Source organism: Callithrix jacchus, chromosome 8, assembly GCF_049354715.1.
Source record: "Callithrix jacchus isolate 240 chromosome 8, calJac240_pri, whole genome shotgun sequence".
Taxonomy (NCBI): Eukaryota; Metazoa; Chordata; class Mammalia; order Primates; family Cebidae; genus Callithrix; species Callithrix jacchus.
The window spans coordinates 108,962,009-108,980,970 of record NC_133509.1 but is presented as its reverse complement, the minus strand read 5'-3'; the positions used below and the strand labels follow the sequence as shown (position 1 = coordinate 108,980,970).

The 18,962-nt window shown below is 43.3% G+C and overlaps 2 protein-coding genes across 73 annotated transcripts in view; one reads left to right on the top strand and one right to left on the bottom strand.

Annotated features, from left to right (window-relative positions):
* Nucleotides 1–16,660, bottom strand: part of BBOF1 (basal body orientation factor 1) — a 47,643-nt gene extending 30,983 nt beyond the window's left edge. For 8 of the 25 annotated variants that reach the window (XR_008474482.2, XR_013521376.1, XR_008474481.2 and 5 more), the window contains exons 1-4: nucleotides 16,468–16,660; nucleotides 11,709–11,937; nucleotides 5,052–5,117; nucleotides 1,432–1,575 (exon numbers count right to left, since the gene is read on the bottom strand). Coding sequence is in view for 13 of the 25 variants with exons in the window: in XM_054240170.2 (XP_054096145.1) it covers nucleotides 1,432–1,575; nucleotides 5,052–5,117; nucleotides 11,709–11,937; nucleotides 16,468–16,523 (495 nt within the window). In the remaining 12 variants the exon portion in view is untranslated. Of the gene's footprint in view, nucleotides 1–1,431; nucleotides 1,576–2,546; nucleotides 2,665–5,051; nucleotides 5,118–11,708; nucleotides 11,938–14,496; nucleotides 14,548–15,768; nucleotides 16,027–16,467 lie in introns of those variants that run through there. The other 17 variants (XR_008474487.2, XR_008474495.2, XM_054240173.2 and 14 more) reach the window with 7 other exon arrangements.
* Nucleotides 16,661–16,682: 22 nt separating this feature from the next.
* Nucleotides 16,683–18,962, top strand: part of ENTPD5 (ectonucleoside triphosphate diphosphohydrolase 5 (inactive)) — a 68,718-nt gene continuing 66,438 nt past the window's right edge. For 33 of the 48 annotated variants that reach the window (XM_078335433.1, XM_017977206.4, XM_078335427.1 and 30 more), the window contains exon 1: nucleotides 16,683–16,761. The gene's annotated coding sequence lies outside the window, so the exon portion shown is untranslated. Of the gene's footprint in view, nucleotides 17,185–18,962 lie in introns of all 48 variants that reach the window. The other 15 variants (XM_078335432.1, XM_078335393.1, XM_078335419.1 and 12 more) reach the window with 3 other exon arrangements.

Here is an 18,962-nt window from a genome sequence, read left to right as displayed (position 1 = left end):
CAGCACTTTGGGAGGCTGAAGCAGGCAGATCACAAGGTCAGGAGTTCAAGACCAGCCTGGCCAACACAGTGAAACCATGTCTCTACTAAAAACACAAAAATTAGCTGGGCGTGGTGGTGGATGCCTGTAATCCCAGATACTTGGTAGGCTGAGGCAGAACTGCTTGAACCCGGGAGGTGGAGGTCTCAAACAAACAAACAAAATTTTTTTGTTGTAGAGGTGGGATCTCACTATGTTACCTAGGCTGGTCTTGAACTCCTGGCCTCAAGAGATTCTCCAGCCTTGGCTTCAAAAGTGCTAGGATTACAGGCATGAGCCACTATGTCTGGCTGAGATACTCTTACTATCCCATTTTACAGATGAGGAAACCAAGGTATAAAAAAGTTAAGTAACTTGCCTATAGTCACAAAGCTAATTTCAGCTATCTGTTCCTGGAACTCACCTGTGCCATTTATTGAATTATCAGTATGTAATAAAACTATATTCTAAGCCAAGGAAGTAAGAGAAACTTTCTGAAAGTACTTAGTGTTTCTCGTCCCCTGACCCCTAATATAGAGCCTTCTAAATTTCTCTAAAACTAGGCCAGGTGTGGTGGCTCACGCCTGTAATCCAAGCACTTTGGAGGCCAAGGTAGGCAGATCACCTGAGGTTGGGAGTTCAAGACCAGCCTGACCAACATGGTGAAACCCCGTCTTAAGTAAATAAATAAATAAATAAATTTCTCTATAACTATCATTCATTAGCCTAAATATTTTTCTTTGGAAGTCTGCTACTTTTGACTGGGTGCAGTGGCTCACACCTGTAATCCTAGCAACTTTGAGAGGCCAAGGTGGGTGGATCATGAGGCCAGGAGATTGAGATCATCCTGGCCAACATGGTGAAATCTTGTCTCTACTAAAAATACAAAAATTAGCTGGATGTGGTGGCGCATGCCTGTAATCCCAGCTACTCAGGAGGCTGAGGCAGGAGAATAGCTTGAACCATGGAGTGGGAGGTTGCAATGAGCCAAGATCGTGCCACTGTACTCCAGCCTGGGTTACAAAGCAAGACTCCATCTCAAAAAATAAAATAAAATAAAATAAAGAAGTATGCTACTGTGTCCCTGATATATTCTAAGAACTTGTAGTTTGTTTCTTACTAAATTCAATCCAAAGGGTTACCTGTTGATAAGCACAGGAGGATGTGTCAGCTGAGATTTGGTGAGTTTCCAAAGCAATCAATGATTAGAAAAAGAGAAGTCTTAAGTCAAGACCTTTGACAGCCAGTCCTACCCTGATATGTCTTCACCTTTTTCCTCTTAAATAATTTCTAAAATGTCAAAGTTCTTTGCTGTCTCACAGGAGTAAATGTTTGTGAAGGCTTCTGTAGGCATTAAGTAGTTAATTCTAATTTCTTTTTTTTTTTTTTTTTAAAAAAAGGAATAAAACTTACATCATCTAACTCTCTCTCCACTTGCATTTTTCTCTTCTGGAATTGTCTTACTGTTTTCAGCTCTGTGTGAATCATGCCAATTTCTTTGGCTTTTTGATGAAACTGTCCCTCTAGTTCATTGATTTGCCTGGTATACTTTTGTTCCTGTATTCAAAAAAGAGGTAAACAAGTTAGGAAAAAGAACGGAAGTCCCACTGAGTTGTTTCATTTAATGCCTTAATCCATTTGCATACCTTCTTTGAAGAAATACCTGCTACTGGCCAGGCATGGTGGCTCACCCCTGTAATTCCAGCACTTTGGGAGGCTGAGGTGGGCAGATCATGAGCTGAAGAGATCGAGACCATCCTGGACAACATGGTAAAACCCCATCTCTACTAAAAATACAAGAATTAGCTGGGCATGGTGGCACATGCCTGTAGTCTCAGCTACTCGGGAAGCTGAGGCAGCAGAATCACTGGAAACCAGGGGGTGGAGGTTGCAGAGAGCCAAGACTGTGCCACTGCACTCCAGCCTGGCCACAGAGTGAGACTCCATCTCAAAAAAAAAAAAAAGAAATACCCCCGTTTAGGGTTTTTTTTTCTATTTTTATATTATTTATTTATTTTTGAGACAGAGTCTCACTCTCTTGCCCAGGCTGAAGTGCAGTGGCATGATATCAGCTCACTGCAACCTTTGTCTCCTGGGTTCAAGCAATTCTCCCTGCCTCAGCCTCCCAAGTAGCTGGGATTACAGGTGCCCACCACCACACTCAGCTAATTTTTGTATTTTTTAGTAGAGACAAGGTTTCCATGTTGGCCAGGCTGGTCTTGAACTCCTGATCTCAGGTGGTCTGCCTGCCTCAGCCTCCTAAAGTGCTGGAATTACAGGCGTGAGCCAGTGTGCCCAGCCCCCCTTTTATTTTTGCATAAAGTTTTCATTTCTGTAAAAAGATACCAACTGCATTAAATAAGAAAAAATTTTGGCTGGGTATGTTGGCTCACGCCTATAATCCCAGCACTTTGGCAGGCCTAGGTGGGCAGATCACAAGGTCAGGCATACAAGACCAGCCTGACCAACACAGTGAAACCCCATCTCTACTAAAAATACAAAAATTAGCTGGACATAGTGGCATGTACCTGTAATCCTGGCTACTCAGAAGGCTGAGGCAGGAGAATAGCTTGAACTTGGAAGGTGGATATTGAAGTGAGCTGAGATTGCGAAACTGCACTCCAGCCTGGACAACAGAATGAGATTCTATCTCAAAAGAAAAAATTTTGGAAAAGTGTCTATATAAGCTGATTGTATGGAAAGGAAAAAAATTCAGATGTTTATGAAAAAGGAATATGAGAAAACTAAACATACTTTTTATCTCTAATATAAATAACATCCCAAACTAAGTTAAAATTAATTAGCTAGGAGTCAAAGGGAGGGTGGTAAACATTCCTAATAAATAAAGAGGTAGGTAGGAGAAAGAAAGAGGTTGAGGAAGAAGGAGGAGGGAGAAAAGGGGAAAGAGACATAAAAGAAGGGAGGAAGAGGAGAGGGAAGTGAAAGCAAAAGGACAGAGAAAAGGAAGGGGAAAAAAAGGAAAGGCCAAAAACAAAAAATGAACAAAAGGTATGAAAAGAAAGGCAAATGGCCATCAAATGTGAAAAAATGTCCAACCTACCTCTTAATAAGAGAAACAGGTAGAGTGGGGTGGCTCACACCTGTAATCCCAGCACTTTGGGAGGCCGAGGCAGGTGGATCATGAGGTCAGGAGATCGAGACCATCCTGGTCAACATGGTGAAACTGGGGTCTCTACTAAAAATACAAAAAATTAGCTGGACATGGTGGCACGTGCCTGTAATCCCAGCTACTCGGGAGGCTGAGGCAGGAGAATTGCCTGAACCCAGGAAGTGGAGGTTGCGGTGAGCCAAGATCATGCCATTGCACTCCAGCCTGGGTAACAAGAGAAAAACTCCGCCTCAAAAAAAAAAAAGAAAAGAAAAAAAAAAAAAGACCAGTCTGGGCAACATAGCAAAACCCTCACCTCTAAAAAAAATTAAGTAAATACAGTAAAATAAAAAAATTAACAGCAACCTCTAAAAATCAAAAGCAAAATGTGTTGTTGAGTTGGTGGCATAATCTCACAGAAAAAATTTTCAAATGGTTCTTAAACATTGCAATTTTATCATAGATCCTTATTGATATATATCCTAATGAAGAAAAGTACCCACCAAAATCCTAAACTGTTTCCAGTAATTTATTTTCGGTGGTAATATTAGTATTCTGAGATTGATATACTGGGGTTTAAGCAACTAGGTAATTATACTGGTATCAGTAAGAATAAGGACTTGGCTGGGCACGGTGGCTCAAGCCTGTAATCCCAGCACTTTGGGAGGCCGAGGCGGGTGGATCATGAGGTCAAGAGATCGAGACCATCCTGGTCAACATGGTGAAACCCCGTCTCTACTAAAAACACAAAAATTAGCTGGGCATGATGGCGCACGCCTGTAGTCCCAGCTACTCAGGAGGCTGAAGCAGGAGAATTACTTGAACCCAGGAGGCGGAGGTTGCGGTGAGCCGAGATCACTCCATTGCACTACAGCCTGGGTAACAAGAGCAAAACTCCGTCTCAAAAAAAAAAAAAAAAAAAAAGAATAAGGACTTTTGGCAAGAGATACAGGAGATACAGATAAAGTTAGGTAAAAACCCTGTATTCCTGCATCTAAACTGAAAGTATTAGTATGGAGTCATGATCTATTTTAATATTTAAAAAACTTATATTTCCTAGCTCCATCCATTGAAAAACCCTAGAAACAATAACAAATTCAGTATCAGGAAACAATCTTAATATTATATGGTTTTTTACAATAACATTTTTATAATATGTTGTATTTAAACTTTTTTTGTTTTGTTTTGAGATGGAGTTTCCCTCATCACCCAGGATGGAGTACAATGGCACGATCTCAGCTCACTGCAACCTCCACCTCCGAGGTGCAAGAGATTCTCCTGTCTCAGACTCCTGAATAGCTGGTATTACAAGCATGTGCTACCACGCCTGGCTAATTTTTGTGTTTTTAGTAGAGACAGGGTTTCACTATGTTGACCAGGCTGGTCTCAAACTGCTGACCTCAGGTGATCTGCCTGCCTTGGCCTCCCAAAGTGCTGGGATTACAGGCAAGAGCCACCATGCCTAGCTTTGTTTTTGATCTTTTTTTTTTTTTTTTTTTTTGAGACAGAGCCTTGCTCTGTCACCAGGCTGGAGTGCAGTGGCACAAGCCCGGCTCACTGCAACCTCTGCCTCCTGCATTCAAGCAATGCTCCTGCCTCAGTCTCCCAAGTAGCTGGGACTATAGGCGCATGCCACCATGCCTAGTTAATTTTTTTTTTTTTTTTTAGTAGAGATGAGGTTTCACCATGTTAGCCAGGATGGTCTCGATCTCTTGACCTCATGATCCACACGCCTCAGCCTCCCAAAGTGCTGGGATTACAGGTGTGAGCCACCATGCCTGGCCTGAACTTCTATACAATTAAGCTTTAAGGTGATTAGGCTGCCCAGAGAATGTATTCATTCACTGTCATTGGGTGTTAAATACTTGAGCTTGCCAGAAACCTGACCACCCAGTAAGTGGAGTAGTATACATAGATAACTCACCAATTTTTCCTTCTCCTCTTGGGCTTCTTCCTTTGTTTCTTTTAATTGCTGTTTCAGTTTTTCAATCTGTTAAAAATCAAAATACAGGGTCAGGAAGGTAGAGAAACTGCTCTATGTCTACCTTTACTAAGTAGACTAATTTCACACAATACAAAAACCAATATGGCAGGAGAGGTGAGTGAGGTGGGAAGAGAAGAGGGGATAAGAAATTCCCCATACCTTCAACCTGCTATTGCCAGTTTCTAAAACCTGGCTATCATCAGAATTACCTGGACAACTTTTTTTTTAATTATGGTAAAAAAAAAAGCAACATTATATTTACCATCTTAACCATTTTAAACATATAGTTCAGTAGTGTTAAGTATATTCACATTGTTGTGCAACAAAGCTTTAGAACTTTTCATTTTACAGAACTGAAACTATGGCCGAGCGATATGGGATTACGCCTGTAATCCCTGCACTTTGGGAGGCCAAGGCAGGTGGATCACGAGGTCAAGAGATCAAGACCAGCCTGACCAACATGGTGAAACCCCAACTCTACTAAAAATTCAAAAATTAGCTGGGCATGGTGATGGGCACCTGTAGTCCCAGCTGCTCGGGAGGCTGAAGCAAGAGAATGGCTTGAACCCAGGAGGCGGAGGTTGCAGTGAGTTGAGATTGTACCACTGCATTCCAGCCTGGACAGAGTGAGACTCCATCTCAAAAAAACAAAACAAAACTGAAACTATACCCAGTAAATCCCAATTTTCCCTTACCTCTCCCCAGCCCTTGGCAATCATCCTCTACTCTCTGATTCTATAATTTTGACTACTTTGGATACTTCTTGAGTGGAGTCATACAGTATTTGCCCTTTGGTGACTGGCTTATTTCATTAAGCATAATGTTCTTGAGGTTCATTCACGTCATAGGACATGACAGGATTTCCTTTAAGGCTGCATAATATTACACCACATGCATATACCTTTTCTTTATCCATTCATCCCATTGATGGATAATTTGGGTTGCTTCCACCGCTTGGCTATTGTGAATAGTGCTGCAATTAACATGGATGTGCAAATATGACTTCAAGATTGTGCTTTGGGCTGGACATGGTGGCTCATGCCTATAATCCCAGCAATTTGGAAGGCTGAGGTGGGTGGACTGCTTGAGCTCAGGAGTTCAAGACCAGCCTGAGCAACATGGCAGAACTCCATCTCTACTGAGAAATAAAAACATTAGCCAAGTGTGGTGGCAAGCACCTATAATCCCAGCTAGAGCCTGGGAGGTGAAGGTTGCAGTGAGCTAAGATCACGCCACTGCACTCCAGCCTGGGTGACAGAGTGAGACCTGTCTCAACAACAAAGATCTTGTTTTGAATTGTTTTGGATATATTCAACATATCCAGAAGTGAGATTGGTAATTCTATTTTTAATTTTTTGAGGAACTTCCATACTGTTTTCCGTAATCACTACAACCGTGTACAGTCCCACCAACAGTGCACAAGCATTCTAATACCTCCACATCCTTCCCAATACTTGTTATTTCCTGTTTTATTGATAGCAGCCATTCTTTTTTATTTATTTATTTATTTTGAGACGGAGTTTCGCTGTTGTTACCCAGACTGGAGTGCAATGGCATGATCTCAGCTCACTGCAACCTCCGCCTTCAAGCAATTCTCCTGCCTCAGCCTCCCGAGTAGCTGGGACTACAGGCGCGCACCACCATGCCCAGCTAATTTTTTGTATTTTTAGTAGAGATGGGGTTTCACCTTGTTGACCAGGATGGTCTCGATCTCTTGACCTCGTGATCCACCCGCCTCGGCCTCCCAAAGTGCTGGGATTACAGGCGTGAGCCACTGCGCCTGGCCTTTAAATAGACTTTTTAAAAAGAATACTGGCCAGGGTTGGGTTTGGCTGATGCTTCTTCATGAGTAGATTCAGGTTGTACGTTTTTGGTAGGCCATACATAGTACCCAAGTGATGATGTATCCTTTTCAGTACATCACATCATTAGGTGATTGATGTTAATTTTAACCAATAGGTTAAGGTTGTGTCTGTCCAGTTTATCCACCTAAAAGTTATTTTTTCTTTTGTGATTATTAAGTAATTTATGGAAAGATCTTTTGAGACTAGGCAATTATCCTCCTCATCAAACTTTCACCCAATAGGTTTTAGCATCTATTGGTGATTCTTGACTGATTCAGTTATTACTATGATGCCAAATGGTGATTTCTCTAACTCCATCACTCCTTGGAAATTTATTAAATGGCATTCTACTGAAGAAAAAAAAAAAAAAGCAAAAAAGGCTGGGCATGGTGGATCATAGACGCCTATAATCCCAGCACTTTGGGAAGCTGAGGCAGGTGGATTACCTGAGGTCAGGAGTTTGAGGCCAGCCTGGCCAGCATGTCGAAACCCCGTCTCTACTAAAAATGCAAAAATTAGCCAGGCATGGTCATGACACATCTGTAGTTTCAGCTACTTAGGAGGCTGAGGCAGGAAAATCCTTTGAACCTGGGGGAGGTTGCAGTGAGCCAAGATTGCACCACTGCACTCTAGCCTGGGTGACAGAGCAAGAGTCCGTCTCAAAAAAAAAAAAAAGGCTTCCTTTCTATTTATTAATGTATATATTTATTAGTATACACTCATGGATTTTTATTTCATTCAATAGGTTGTAATCTATTACTGTCATTATTTATTAGGTTGGTGCAAAAGCAATGGTAGCTTTTGCCATTCTTTTTTGTTTGGTTTTTTTTTTTTTGAGACAGAGTCTTACCCTGTTCCCCAGGCTGCAATTCAGTGGCACAATCTAGGCTCACTACGGCCTCCACCTCCTGGGTTCAAGCAATTCTCCTGCCTCAGCCTCCTGAATAGCTGGGATTACAGGCATGAACCACCATGCCCAGCTAACATTTGTAATTTTACTAGAGATGGAGTTTTGTCATGTTGGTCAGGCTGGTCTCAAACTCCTCACCTCAGGTAATCCACCTGTCTCGGCCTCCCAAAGTGCTGGAATTACAGGCATGAGCCACCACGCCCAGCCATTCTTGCCATTCTTTATTAGGTTGAAGCACAACCAACCTAATACTTTGATTGTCCCAGATTTGGCCAATAGAAGCCCCTTCAAACAAGGCCATGTCCTTTAAAATTTTTTATTTTCTTGCACAATAACATATTCCAGACTCATCTCTTTTTTTCGTGGGGGGAGAGGATAGAGTTTCACTCTTGTTGCCCAGGCTTGAGTACAATGGTGCAATCTTGGCTCACTGTAACCTCTGCCTCAGCCTCCTGAGTAGCTGGGATTACAGGCACCTGCCACCACACCCAGCTAATTTTGGTATTTTTAGTAAAGACAGGGTTTCACCATGTTGGCCAGGCTGGTCTCAAACTGCTGACCTCAGTAATCCACCTGCTTTACCCTCCCAAAGTGTTGGGATTACAGGGGTGAGCAACCGTGCCCAGCCTTTTTTTTTTTTTTTGAGACAGTCTTGCTCTGTTGCCCAGGCTTGAGTGCAGTGGCACAATCTTGGCTCACTGCAACCTTTGCCTCCTGGGTTCAAGCAATTCTTGTGCCTCAACCTCCCAAGCAGCTGGCACTACAGGCACACTCCACCATGCCCAGCTAATTTTTTGTATTTCTAGTAGAGATGGGGCTTCACCATTTTGACCAGGCTGGTATCAAACTCCTGGCTTTATGTGATGCACTCACCTTGGCCTCTCAAAGTGCTGGGATTATGACTTTTGTTTATTTCTCAAAATGCTGTAAAAAATAAATATATAAATAAAAATAAAAACAAAACAAAAAAAAAGTGATGGGATTACAGTCATGGGCCACCGTGAATAGCCCAGCCTCATCTTTTATATTCCCTGCTGCAGTCCTGAAATCAACCATTTCTCCAAGGAATGCTAGTTTGTTTTAGAAGGGAATCTGAGTAGCTTTTTAAGCTAAAGACTTGTTGACATAGTTGTAGAATCATAGGATACACAAGTAAGATACCATTTACAATGTTTTAGACCACCTTAAGAAAAAATACAGAAATTCTAAAAAATATACTAGGACAATCCTAAATCACATAAAACAGGTGTGACATTTAATGAGATCATTTTGTGATTAATTCAGTATATCATTAAATTCTCTTAAGGAAAATCTGATTTTGTTCACAATAAAATAGTTTTCAAAACACATTTCATTTCTATTATTTCTATAATTAACATGAAATAAGAATATAAACAGTTTAAACAAAGTTTAACATAATAACATTTTTTAGGATATAGCAGAATGAGTAACAAATCTATGGGAAAGCTAGTTAATGAGGAAATATTTAATCTGCTTTGTTTCTGTCTACCAAGGTTGTTTCCTTTGGTTTAATGGCAATCTATGCTTGTAGAAATTACCCATATGTTATTGCCAGATGCTGGCTTTTGGAATAAGGAGGCAGATGAGAATCAGAAAATACAAGTGATACTGATGTAGACCAATAACAATGAGCTATTACAAGCCACAAAGCAAAGCATCTAGTAAATTTTGAAAATTATTTGTATGGCTGTCTTAAAAACTAACTTTGGAATAATACTTTGTAGAAGGCAATTTAATAATACATACTATTAGAATAATAATAGAAGAATAATTTTAAATTAAAAAAATGGCCCAGGTTTGTTGGCTCAATCCCAACACTTTGCAAGGGTGAGGCGGGCAGGTCACTCGAGGCCAGGAGTTCCAGATCAGCCTAGCCAACAACATGGCAAAACCCCATCCCTACTAAAAATACAAAAAATAAATAAAAATAGAAAAAGCTGGACCAGGCGCTATCACTGATGCCTGTAATCTCAGCACTTTGGGAGGCCGAGGTGGGAGAATCACTTGAGCCCTGGAGTTCAAGGCTAGCCTGGGTGACAGGGCAAAATCCCATCTCCACAAAGAATACAAAAATATCAGTCGGGCATGGTGGCTCACGCTTGCAATCCCAGCACTTTGGGAGGTCAGGGTGGGTGGATTGCTTGAATTCAGGTGTTCAACACCAGCCTTGGCAATGTGGTGAAACCCTGTCTCTACCAAAAATACAAAAAATTAGCCAGGCATAGTGGCATGTGCCTGTAGTTCCAACTACTTGGGAGACTGAGGCAGGAGAATCCTCTGAGCCTGGAGGTCGACGCTGTGGTGAACAGTGATCACACCACTGCACTCCAGACCAGGCAATAGAGTGAGACCCTGTCTCAAAAATAATAACAATAATGAGACAGGGTTTGCTCTGATGCCCAGGCTGGACTGCAGTGGCATGACCATGGCTTCAACCTCCTGGGCTTAAGTGATCCTCCCACCTTTAGCCTCCTGAGTAACTGGGACTACAGGTGCACACTGTCATGCCTGGATAATTATTTTTTATTTTGTGTAGAGACTGGGTCTTGCTTTGTTCCCCAGGTTGGTCTTGAACTACTGGGCTAAGTCATCCTCCAGCCTCAACCTCCCAAAGTGTTAGGATTACAGGTATGAGCTACCATACCCAGCCTGAATTTCTACTTTTAACACCCACTGGGAGTGTGACTTTGAGCAAATTACCTTTTCTGAGAGTCAGTTTCTTCATCTGTTATATGGGAATAACAATATTATAGCTACATGGGGTTATTAAAATAATTAAATAGGAGGTTAGTAAAAGAATCAAATAAGAGAGGTAAAGCACCCAGCATAGTACACTGTAGTGGCTCCAAAATGTTAGTTCCCTTCCCTTTGCTTTTCTTTTTGAGATGAGAGTCTGGCTCTGTCGCCCAGGCTGGAATGCAGTGATGTGATCTTGGCTCACTGTAACCTCCACCTCCTGGGTTCAAGCAATTCTCCTGCCTCAGCCTCCAGGGTAGCTGGAACTATAGGTGCAAGCTGCCAGACCCAACTAATTTTTTGCATTTTATTTTATTTATTTATTTATTTATTTTTTTAAGATGGGGTTTCACCATGATGGCCAGGCTGGTCTTGAACTCCTGACCTCAGGTGATCCACCCACCTTGGCTTCCCAAAGTGCTAGGATTACAGGCGTGAGCCACCACGCCCGACCAATTTTTTGTATTTTAGTAGAGATGGGGTTTCACTGTGTTGCCCAGGCTGATCATGAACTCCTAAGTCAGGCAATCCGCCCACCTCAGCCTCCCAAAGTGCTAGCATTACAGGCGTGAGCCACCACACCCAGCCTCCCTTTTTCTTCCAAATATAAAATGATAGCTTTACTCTCAACACTTTAATAAGGTCCAATAAGACACAAGATTCAACTGGCCAAAAAAAAAAAGTTTCAACTTGCTGGGTTCAGAATGTTATCATGGATTATTGGTGAACTGCTTTATAGATTTTTAAAACTAAAAATCAGCATAAAAAATATATAGACCACATACCATGCTCCTGTCCTTAAAATAAAGTAGATCATAATATTCCCTTATGATCATCAATCTCATTTGCTTTAGATAAGAAAACATGGAACAAGGATTGAAAATAAGAAAGACTGAAAAAAATAACAGTAAAACCATTCTGAAAAAGTGTTTTGCTTCAGGGAGAGTTAAGGTCAATCAAAATGTCTTAACTATATGGCAATATTTCAAGGAATTTCAAGGAATTAAAAATATTTGATATATATAACCACATCAGTATCACCATAGAGGTAGTTAATGAGGCTGAGGAGGCTTTCTACCTACCTACCATATTATCTTTCTCCTGATCCTGCTTCTTCAGGTAACTTAATACAGACATTGTGTCTTTCTCCATTTTATACTGCTGTTTCTTTAAGTCCTCATTATTTTTTGCCAGTATCCGTGAAGTATCACGATACTCAATCCTAGAGAGTTCTGTGACTTCCAACCTGGCCTCCCAAAGAGAGGCATTGGCCTTGGCTCTGTCCACTATAGATTCATCTGTTTTTATTAACTTCCTGCATGGGAAGAGGACATTGACAGTATATGACTATTTATACAACTCTAATATACAGACAGTATATAATTCCATTAATATTACAGTTTTCTTTTCTTAAATTTGTTTTGCTTGGCATTGCCTGGCACACATGAACAAACATTGTTGGATGAATGAGTTAATAAGAAATACACATTCAAATTTAAAAAAAGGAATAAATATTCAATTGTATTCACATAAGAGAATTAAGTAAGTGTCTCTTCCTGGAAGAGGGGAGCCCTGGAGCAAAACTAAAAAGACTGGAAAAACAAAGGGAAAAGACAGGATAAGCCAAACTCGTTTCATAAAGCTTTCATCTTTTTTTTTTTTCTCCTGAGACAGGGCCTGGCTCTGTCACCAGGCTGGAGTGCAGTAGCATGATCTCGGCTCCCCACAACCTCTGCCTCCTGGGCTCAAGCCATCCTCCCACCTCAGCCTCTTAAGTGGCTGGGACTACAGGCTCATGCCACTATGCCCAGCTACTTTTTGTATTTTTTGTTGAAATGGGTTTTCGCCATGTTGCCCAGGTTGGTCTTGAACTCCTGGGCTCAAGTGATCCTCCCACCTCAGCCTCCCAGAGTGCTGAGATTACAGGTATGAGCCATTGTGCCTGGCCAGCTTTTGTATCTTTTCATTTACTTCTTTGATTCTCCCATATTTATTTTATTTAATAGAGATGGAGTCTTGCTATGTTGACTATGCTGGTTTCCAACTCCTGGGCTCAAGGATCTGTCCACCTCTGCCTCTCAATGTGCTGGGATTACAGGTGTGAGCCAGTGCCCTGGCCTGATTGTCCTATGGTTAAACTATCTTTTCTATTCCTACTAATTCAGTGCTGGACTTTGGTTCTCTCCACTGCAAACCCATTATCTCTGTTCATTTTATGCATGAGGATACCCATTGGTAGCGTAACTGTGATCTCCCACCCACTGACCCTCCACTTTTGAGTTTTTTTGGTTTTTGTTTTGTTTTTGGCTAGGTCTTAGACAAAAAGTCTTGTCACTAGGACAAGTATGCTAAATACTTTATCAGCTAGTGCCACAGTTCACCAGACGTTTTTCAAGGTCTTGCTCTGTCATCCAGGCGGTAATGCAGTAGCACCACCACAGCTCACTGCAGTCTCGACCTCCTAGTCCCAAGCGATCCTCCACCTCAGCCTCCTGAGTAACTGTAATTACAGGCATGAGCTAGCACGCCCAACTAATTTTATTTTTTGAGACAAAGTATCACTCTGTTGCCCGGCTCCCAATTTCAAGCAATTCTCTTACCTCAGCCTTCCGAGTAGCTGGGACCACAGGCACACACCACAATGCCCAGCTAATTTTTGTATTTTTAGTAGAGATGGGGTTTCACCATGTTGGCCAGGATGGTCTCGATCTCTTGACCTCGTGATCTGCCCGCCTCGGCCTCCCAAAGTGCTGGGATTACAGACATGAACTACAAAGCCTGGCCTCCAACTAATTTTTAATAAAAACTTTTTAGGGACAGGGTCTTCCTATTCTGTCCAGGCTGGTCTTGAAGTCATGGGCTCAAGTGATCTTCCCCCATTCAGCCTCCCAAAGTGCTGGGCAAGAGCCACAATGCCTGGAACACTGGGCTTTAAGGGTGCCTGAGAAACCGTAATTATTTATACAGAGGTGGAGAGGAAAAAGGATGGATTCAAAGACTAAAGTGCTAAAGGAAGAGATTTTTCAAAATATTTATTGTATGAGCATTAACAAAACACTACCCCTTATATATATGGTAGGTACTAGTCTATGGCAATACCACCCTGAAGGCGCCCAATATGATATGTAAATATGTACATATTTAAGAATATTTCAGCTATTTTTGAATTCTAAATATTTTCACACATATATCTATGTGGACCCTTCTATACTGTCACCTCCACATCTACTTTCCTACTTCTGGTTTTCAGTCCTCTTCCACAGAGGTAATGGATTTGTAGTGGAGAGAACCAAAGTCCCACTTTCACCTTTTGTTCTCTTCAAATTAAGGCTAGCTCCATTCCCAACCCCTCAGCCTGTTACAGCTGTTGATGTCCCTATATGGCATGATTTAGGCACTAGTGATACACTGTCTCACTACAACCATCCCAGTATCAGATCTAAATGGCTCAAAGTACTTGAAGCAACTGAGCATGGTGGCTCATGCCTATAATCCCAGCACTTTGGGAGGTCGAGGTAGGTGAATCACCTGAGATCAGGAATTAGAGTCCAGCCTGCCAACATGGTGAAATCCCATCTCTACTAAAAACACAAAAATTAGCCCGGCATGGTGGTGGGCGCCTGTAGTCCCAGCTACTTGGGAGGCTGAGACAGGAGAATCACTTGAACCTGGGAAGCGGAGGTTGCAGTGAGCCAAGATAGCATCATTGCACTTTAGCCTGGGCAACAAGAGTGGAACTTGGTCTCACAAAAACAAAACAAAACAAAAAGAAGAAATTAGACACTCTAAGAGGACCACTGATACTAACTGTAGAAATAAAGCCAGGTTTCTCAAACAATGGGTCATAGGAAATCTAAGGAATAAGGTCTCTTACCCTCAGTGCTCCTCATTGTTCAAATGTGTACTGTAGAAGCATGGACAAAATCTGAAAACATATGTTAGTGAGTTCAAGGAATGTGATAAACCCTTGGCACTTTAAGTGCTAGACTGCGCAGTTATGTAAAAACAAAAAATATATATATCATAAAAGAATACTTACATTAATACATGGGAAGAAAAAACTTACATATAACTATGTACATTGGGCTATCATTTTATTTTTTTCTTTTTCTTTTTTTCATTTTTTTCTTTTGTTTTGTTTTATTTTTATTTGTTTATTTTTGAGACAGAGTCTTGCTGTGTCTGTCGCCAGGCTGGAGTGCAGTAGCACGATCTCGTCTCACTGCAACCTCTGCGTCCCCGGTTCAAGTAATTCTTCTGCCTCAGCCTTCCTGAGTAGCTGGGACTACAGGCATGTGCCACCACGCCCAGCTAATTTTTCTATTTTAGTAGAGATAGGGTTTCATCATGTTGGCCAGGATGGTCTCGATCTCTTGACCGATCCGCCCACCTCGGCCTCCCAAAGTGCTGGGATTACAGGCATGAGCCACCACACCCGGCTGGGCTATCGTTTTATTAATAAATAAAAGAATTGCCCAAAATATAGTAGTGTTTATCTTCGGATGATGAGACTACAGGTGATTTTTGCTTTCTCTTTTGGTACTTCCCATGTTTCCCAAACTTTCTGTATTGAGTATTGTTGAGAAATGATGAGTGTATGATTGCTGAGAAGTGCTGAGTGTATGATAAAATATACTGTTTGCTAAGAACAGTGGCAAGGAAAACCTAACTGCCCGCCCACCCTCTCACCAAGTGGAAAACTACTTGGGGCATTCTAAAGTAGCAAATTACAGTACAGGTATATCATACACCAGTTAAAACAATTCCTTAAGCATGGGATACATGACCCTGCCTCCGTGGCTCCCTCGTGGAGATCTGTGGTAAGCAGGCACCAGCTGTCTACCTAGTTTATCTTGGTTATATGAGAAAACACAGGACACCTGTTTGTTAACAGTATCAGTGGTAAGCAGGCACCAGCTGTCTACCTAGTTTATCTTGGTTATATGAGAAAATACAGGACACCTGTTGTTTAACAGTATCAGTGGTAAGCAGGCACCAGCTGTCTACCTGGTTTATCTTGGTTCTATGAGAAAACACAGGACACCTGTTTGTTAACAGTATCAGTGGTAAGCAGGCACCAGCTGTCTACCTAGTTTAACTTAGTTCTATGAGAAAACACTGGACACCTGTTTTTAATAATAATTACCTGTTCAGAGAGAATAAATACGTGGGTCAAAATCTGTTCGAGGCCCTCAGTCCGGAATGCTGTCAACCCCATGAGGCGCTCAGCTTGGAGGGCTGTCGGCCCCCTATGGACTCGCTTTGCTATTCTATCTGGGCGTCTGCTTCTTAATGCCTTCAGCGCCGCCTAGGTGGGCTTCTCTACGCTGAGCTGGTCTCGGTAGAGTATGAATTACTCTCTTAAGTTACTTTACAAACATCTCCAGTTTGGTGTCCTGTGTTCCTATATATGGCGTTGTTGGACACCACATGTGACTCCAATGTGTCCGGAAACCACTTGGGTCCCCCAGTAGGGCTAGTAGCAATCTAGCAGCCACTCCAGGACTGGATAGTGATAGAACATTACCCACCTCAGTGGCTCTGATCAGTTTGGGAAAACCTCAACAATTGCTCAGCTTGGTAAAATACTTTAGGTGTCCCCTTTAAACCAAAAGGGATCTCTGAAAAGGCCCAAGGAACTACTTTAACAACCTATACATCCTCTAGATATTTAAGATCAGCTGAGCCGCATAGAAGGGATCTGTCAGACTATGGGCATGGGACCTGTAATCCTCACAAGCCAGGAGTGCCAGAGAGGGAGCAGGGTGCGCCAGGTAGCCAGCTCCCAGACCCGAAATCTGAGGCAGGCCCAGGGAGAGAGGACCCTCGGGCGGCTTCTCCTTACTTCATGTCTTTGCCTTTGCTCTTGCCTTTCTTTTTGTCCTTTTTCTTCGACGGCATCTTGGCTTCCCCAGGGGCTACGCTGTAGCCGTTGCCCCGCCGCGGCCGCCCGGCCCGGCTCTGTCTCCAAGGAAACCGGGATGCTGAGCAGGTAACGTTCCCCCCACCCCCCGCGCCGGTGACAGCGCACGGAGGGCGCACGCGCCCGTGACGTAGCCCAGGCGCCGCCGCGCGGAGGGCGGGCCGGAGGTCGCGCCGAGGGCAGCGGGTCGCTGCGCCAGGGCAGCGCGCGCGCGCGGTGAGTGTATCACAGTGAGCTGCGCCTGAGCCTCTACCTGGGGCTCGAGCTAGGCCAGCGGCCCGGCGGGCGGGAGGTGGGAGCCGGCAGCCTCGGGCGGTAGTGCCACGTCTTGGGGCCCGGGTGTTGGGCGTCGCCACGGTCGGGTTCCCTTGCCTCAGGAGGCTTAAATCCTCGCGTGTCCGCCCGTCCCGCCGCGGTGGGCTGAGCTGTGACCCCTAGCGGTTTTGCAGCGTTTCCCGTGCCTGCACGCCGCAGCCAGCGTGGCCGGGGCTGCTTTGCCCTCCCCCCTGCCCTGCCTCCGCCGCTCCCGGCACTACTCGACTCCTTGGCGTTCCATCTTATTCCTGGCTTCTCACCCTTGCTGATTCTGTAAGGGATGGCGCAACCGGCGGACGTCCCAGGCCAAACGTTTTTTGATAGGTAGTTGAGGACTTTCCCAAGGGCGGTGGTTGGGGGCGAGGCTGCCAGCCTCCCAAGGGCAGCAGCACGCCAGGGAGCCGGGCGATGTGGGGAGTGCTGCCACCGTGGTCAGGAGCAGGGTCCTCAGCCCCACTCGGTCCTGTGGCCGACACTGCCCACCCACGACCCCCGTCCCCCCTGGATTCCCATTTGCTTAAACCTTACCCGCCCACAGCCTTCTTTCCTGAAAGTTACATAAAGTTAAAAGCGCTTCAGCTTGCCTCTCCCAAATCCCGAATACACCTCTGAAAAAGAGTGTACTCGCAAGTATTCTCATTTTTCAGTGAGAGGCAGGCAGTGAGTCACTAAGGAAGATAATCGTATTCCGAGTGCCAAGCCAATAGTTAGGAGACTTGTGGTTGAAGCTCTGCTGTGTTAAACTCCGTTTCAAATTAAAAAGTTTATTTTAAACATCGTCGTAGATCCTTCCTCTCCATTTCTCTGGGGAGGACTTAATCCGTATACCACTTCCCCTTATTTCCCACTTAAATAGTTTCTATTTCTGAATTCTGTGATTAGCGGGAACATGCCAGTTTGGTAATGATAAGCCCTGTAAACATTTTTCTTTTTTCTTTTTTTTTTTTGTTGAGATAGAGTCTCCTCCTGTGGCCCAGGCTGGAGTGCAGTCGGGCAGTCTCCGGCTCCCTGCAACCTCTATCTCTTGGATTCAAGTGATTCGCCTGTCTCCCAAGTAGCCTCCCAAGTAGCTGGAACTATAGGTGTGTGTGTCACCACGCCTGGCTAATTTTTGTATTTTTGGTAGAGATGGGGTTTCACCATGCTGGCCAGGCTGGTCTCAAACTCCTGGCCTCAGGTAATCGCCCATCTTGGCCTCCCAAAGTGTTGTGGCCCACCACCCACCGTAAACCTTTTTATACATACCATCTGCCAGCATTATCTTGGCTTTTTCTTGTCTTTTTTTTTTTTTTTTTTTTTTTTTTTCTTTTTTTTTTTTTGAGATGGAGTTTCACTCTTGTTGCCCAGGCTGGAGTGCAGTGGCATGATCTCAGCTCACTGCAACCTCCACCTCCTGGGTTCAAGCGATTCTCCTGCCTCAGCCTTCCAAGTAGGTGGGATTACATACAGTCACCACCATGCCCAGCTAATTTTATATTTTTAGTAGAGACAGGGTTTCTCCATGTTGGTCAGGCTGGTGGTCTCAAACTTCTGACTTAAGGTGATCTTCCCACCTCAGCCTCCCAAAGTGATTACAGGCATGAGCCACTGCACCTGGCCGATCATGGCTTTTTCTGACTGTATTTCTGGTACATTTTTACACTCCCATGGTCCATAGATGGAATCACTATTGAAAAGGTTATCTCTGATACAGAATCTATAAAGTTACCATTAATTTTGTATGTTTAAGGTTCTGAAAAAGCACACTGTTGATAAGCTGCAGAAAAGAGAGTAGGACATCTTCTGTCACATTCCGTATATTTGAAATTTATTCTAGAAATTGGTAACTTTGTAATATGAAAGTCAATGCAAGACTCTTCATTTGAACATTTACAGATTGATTTATAAACATAAAAATTTGACCACAAGATTATTAACATATGTATAGTACCTTAGATATGGTACTTTGTAGTTTCTTGTATTGGTCTGGTGGGTTTTTTGGTGGTTTAAGACAGGGTCTTACTCTTGCCCATGCTGAGTACAGTGGCAGGATCATGGCTCACTACAACTGCAACCTCCTACGCCCAAGCGATGCTCCCACCTCAGCCTCTGGGGTAGTTGAG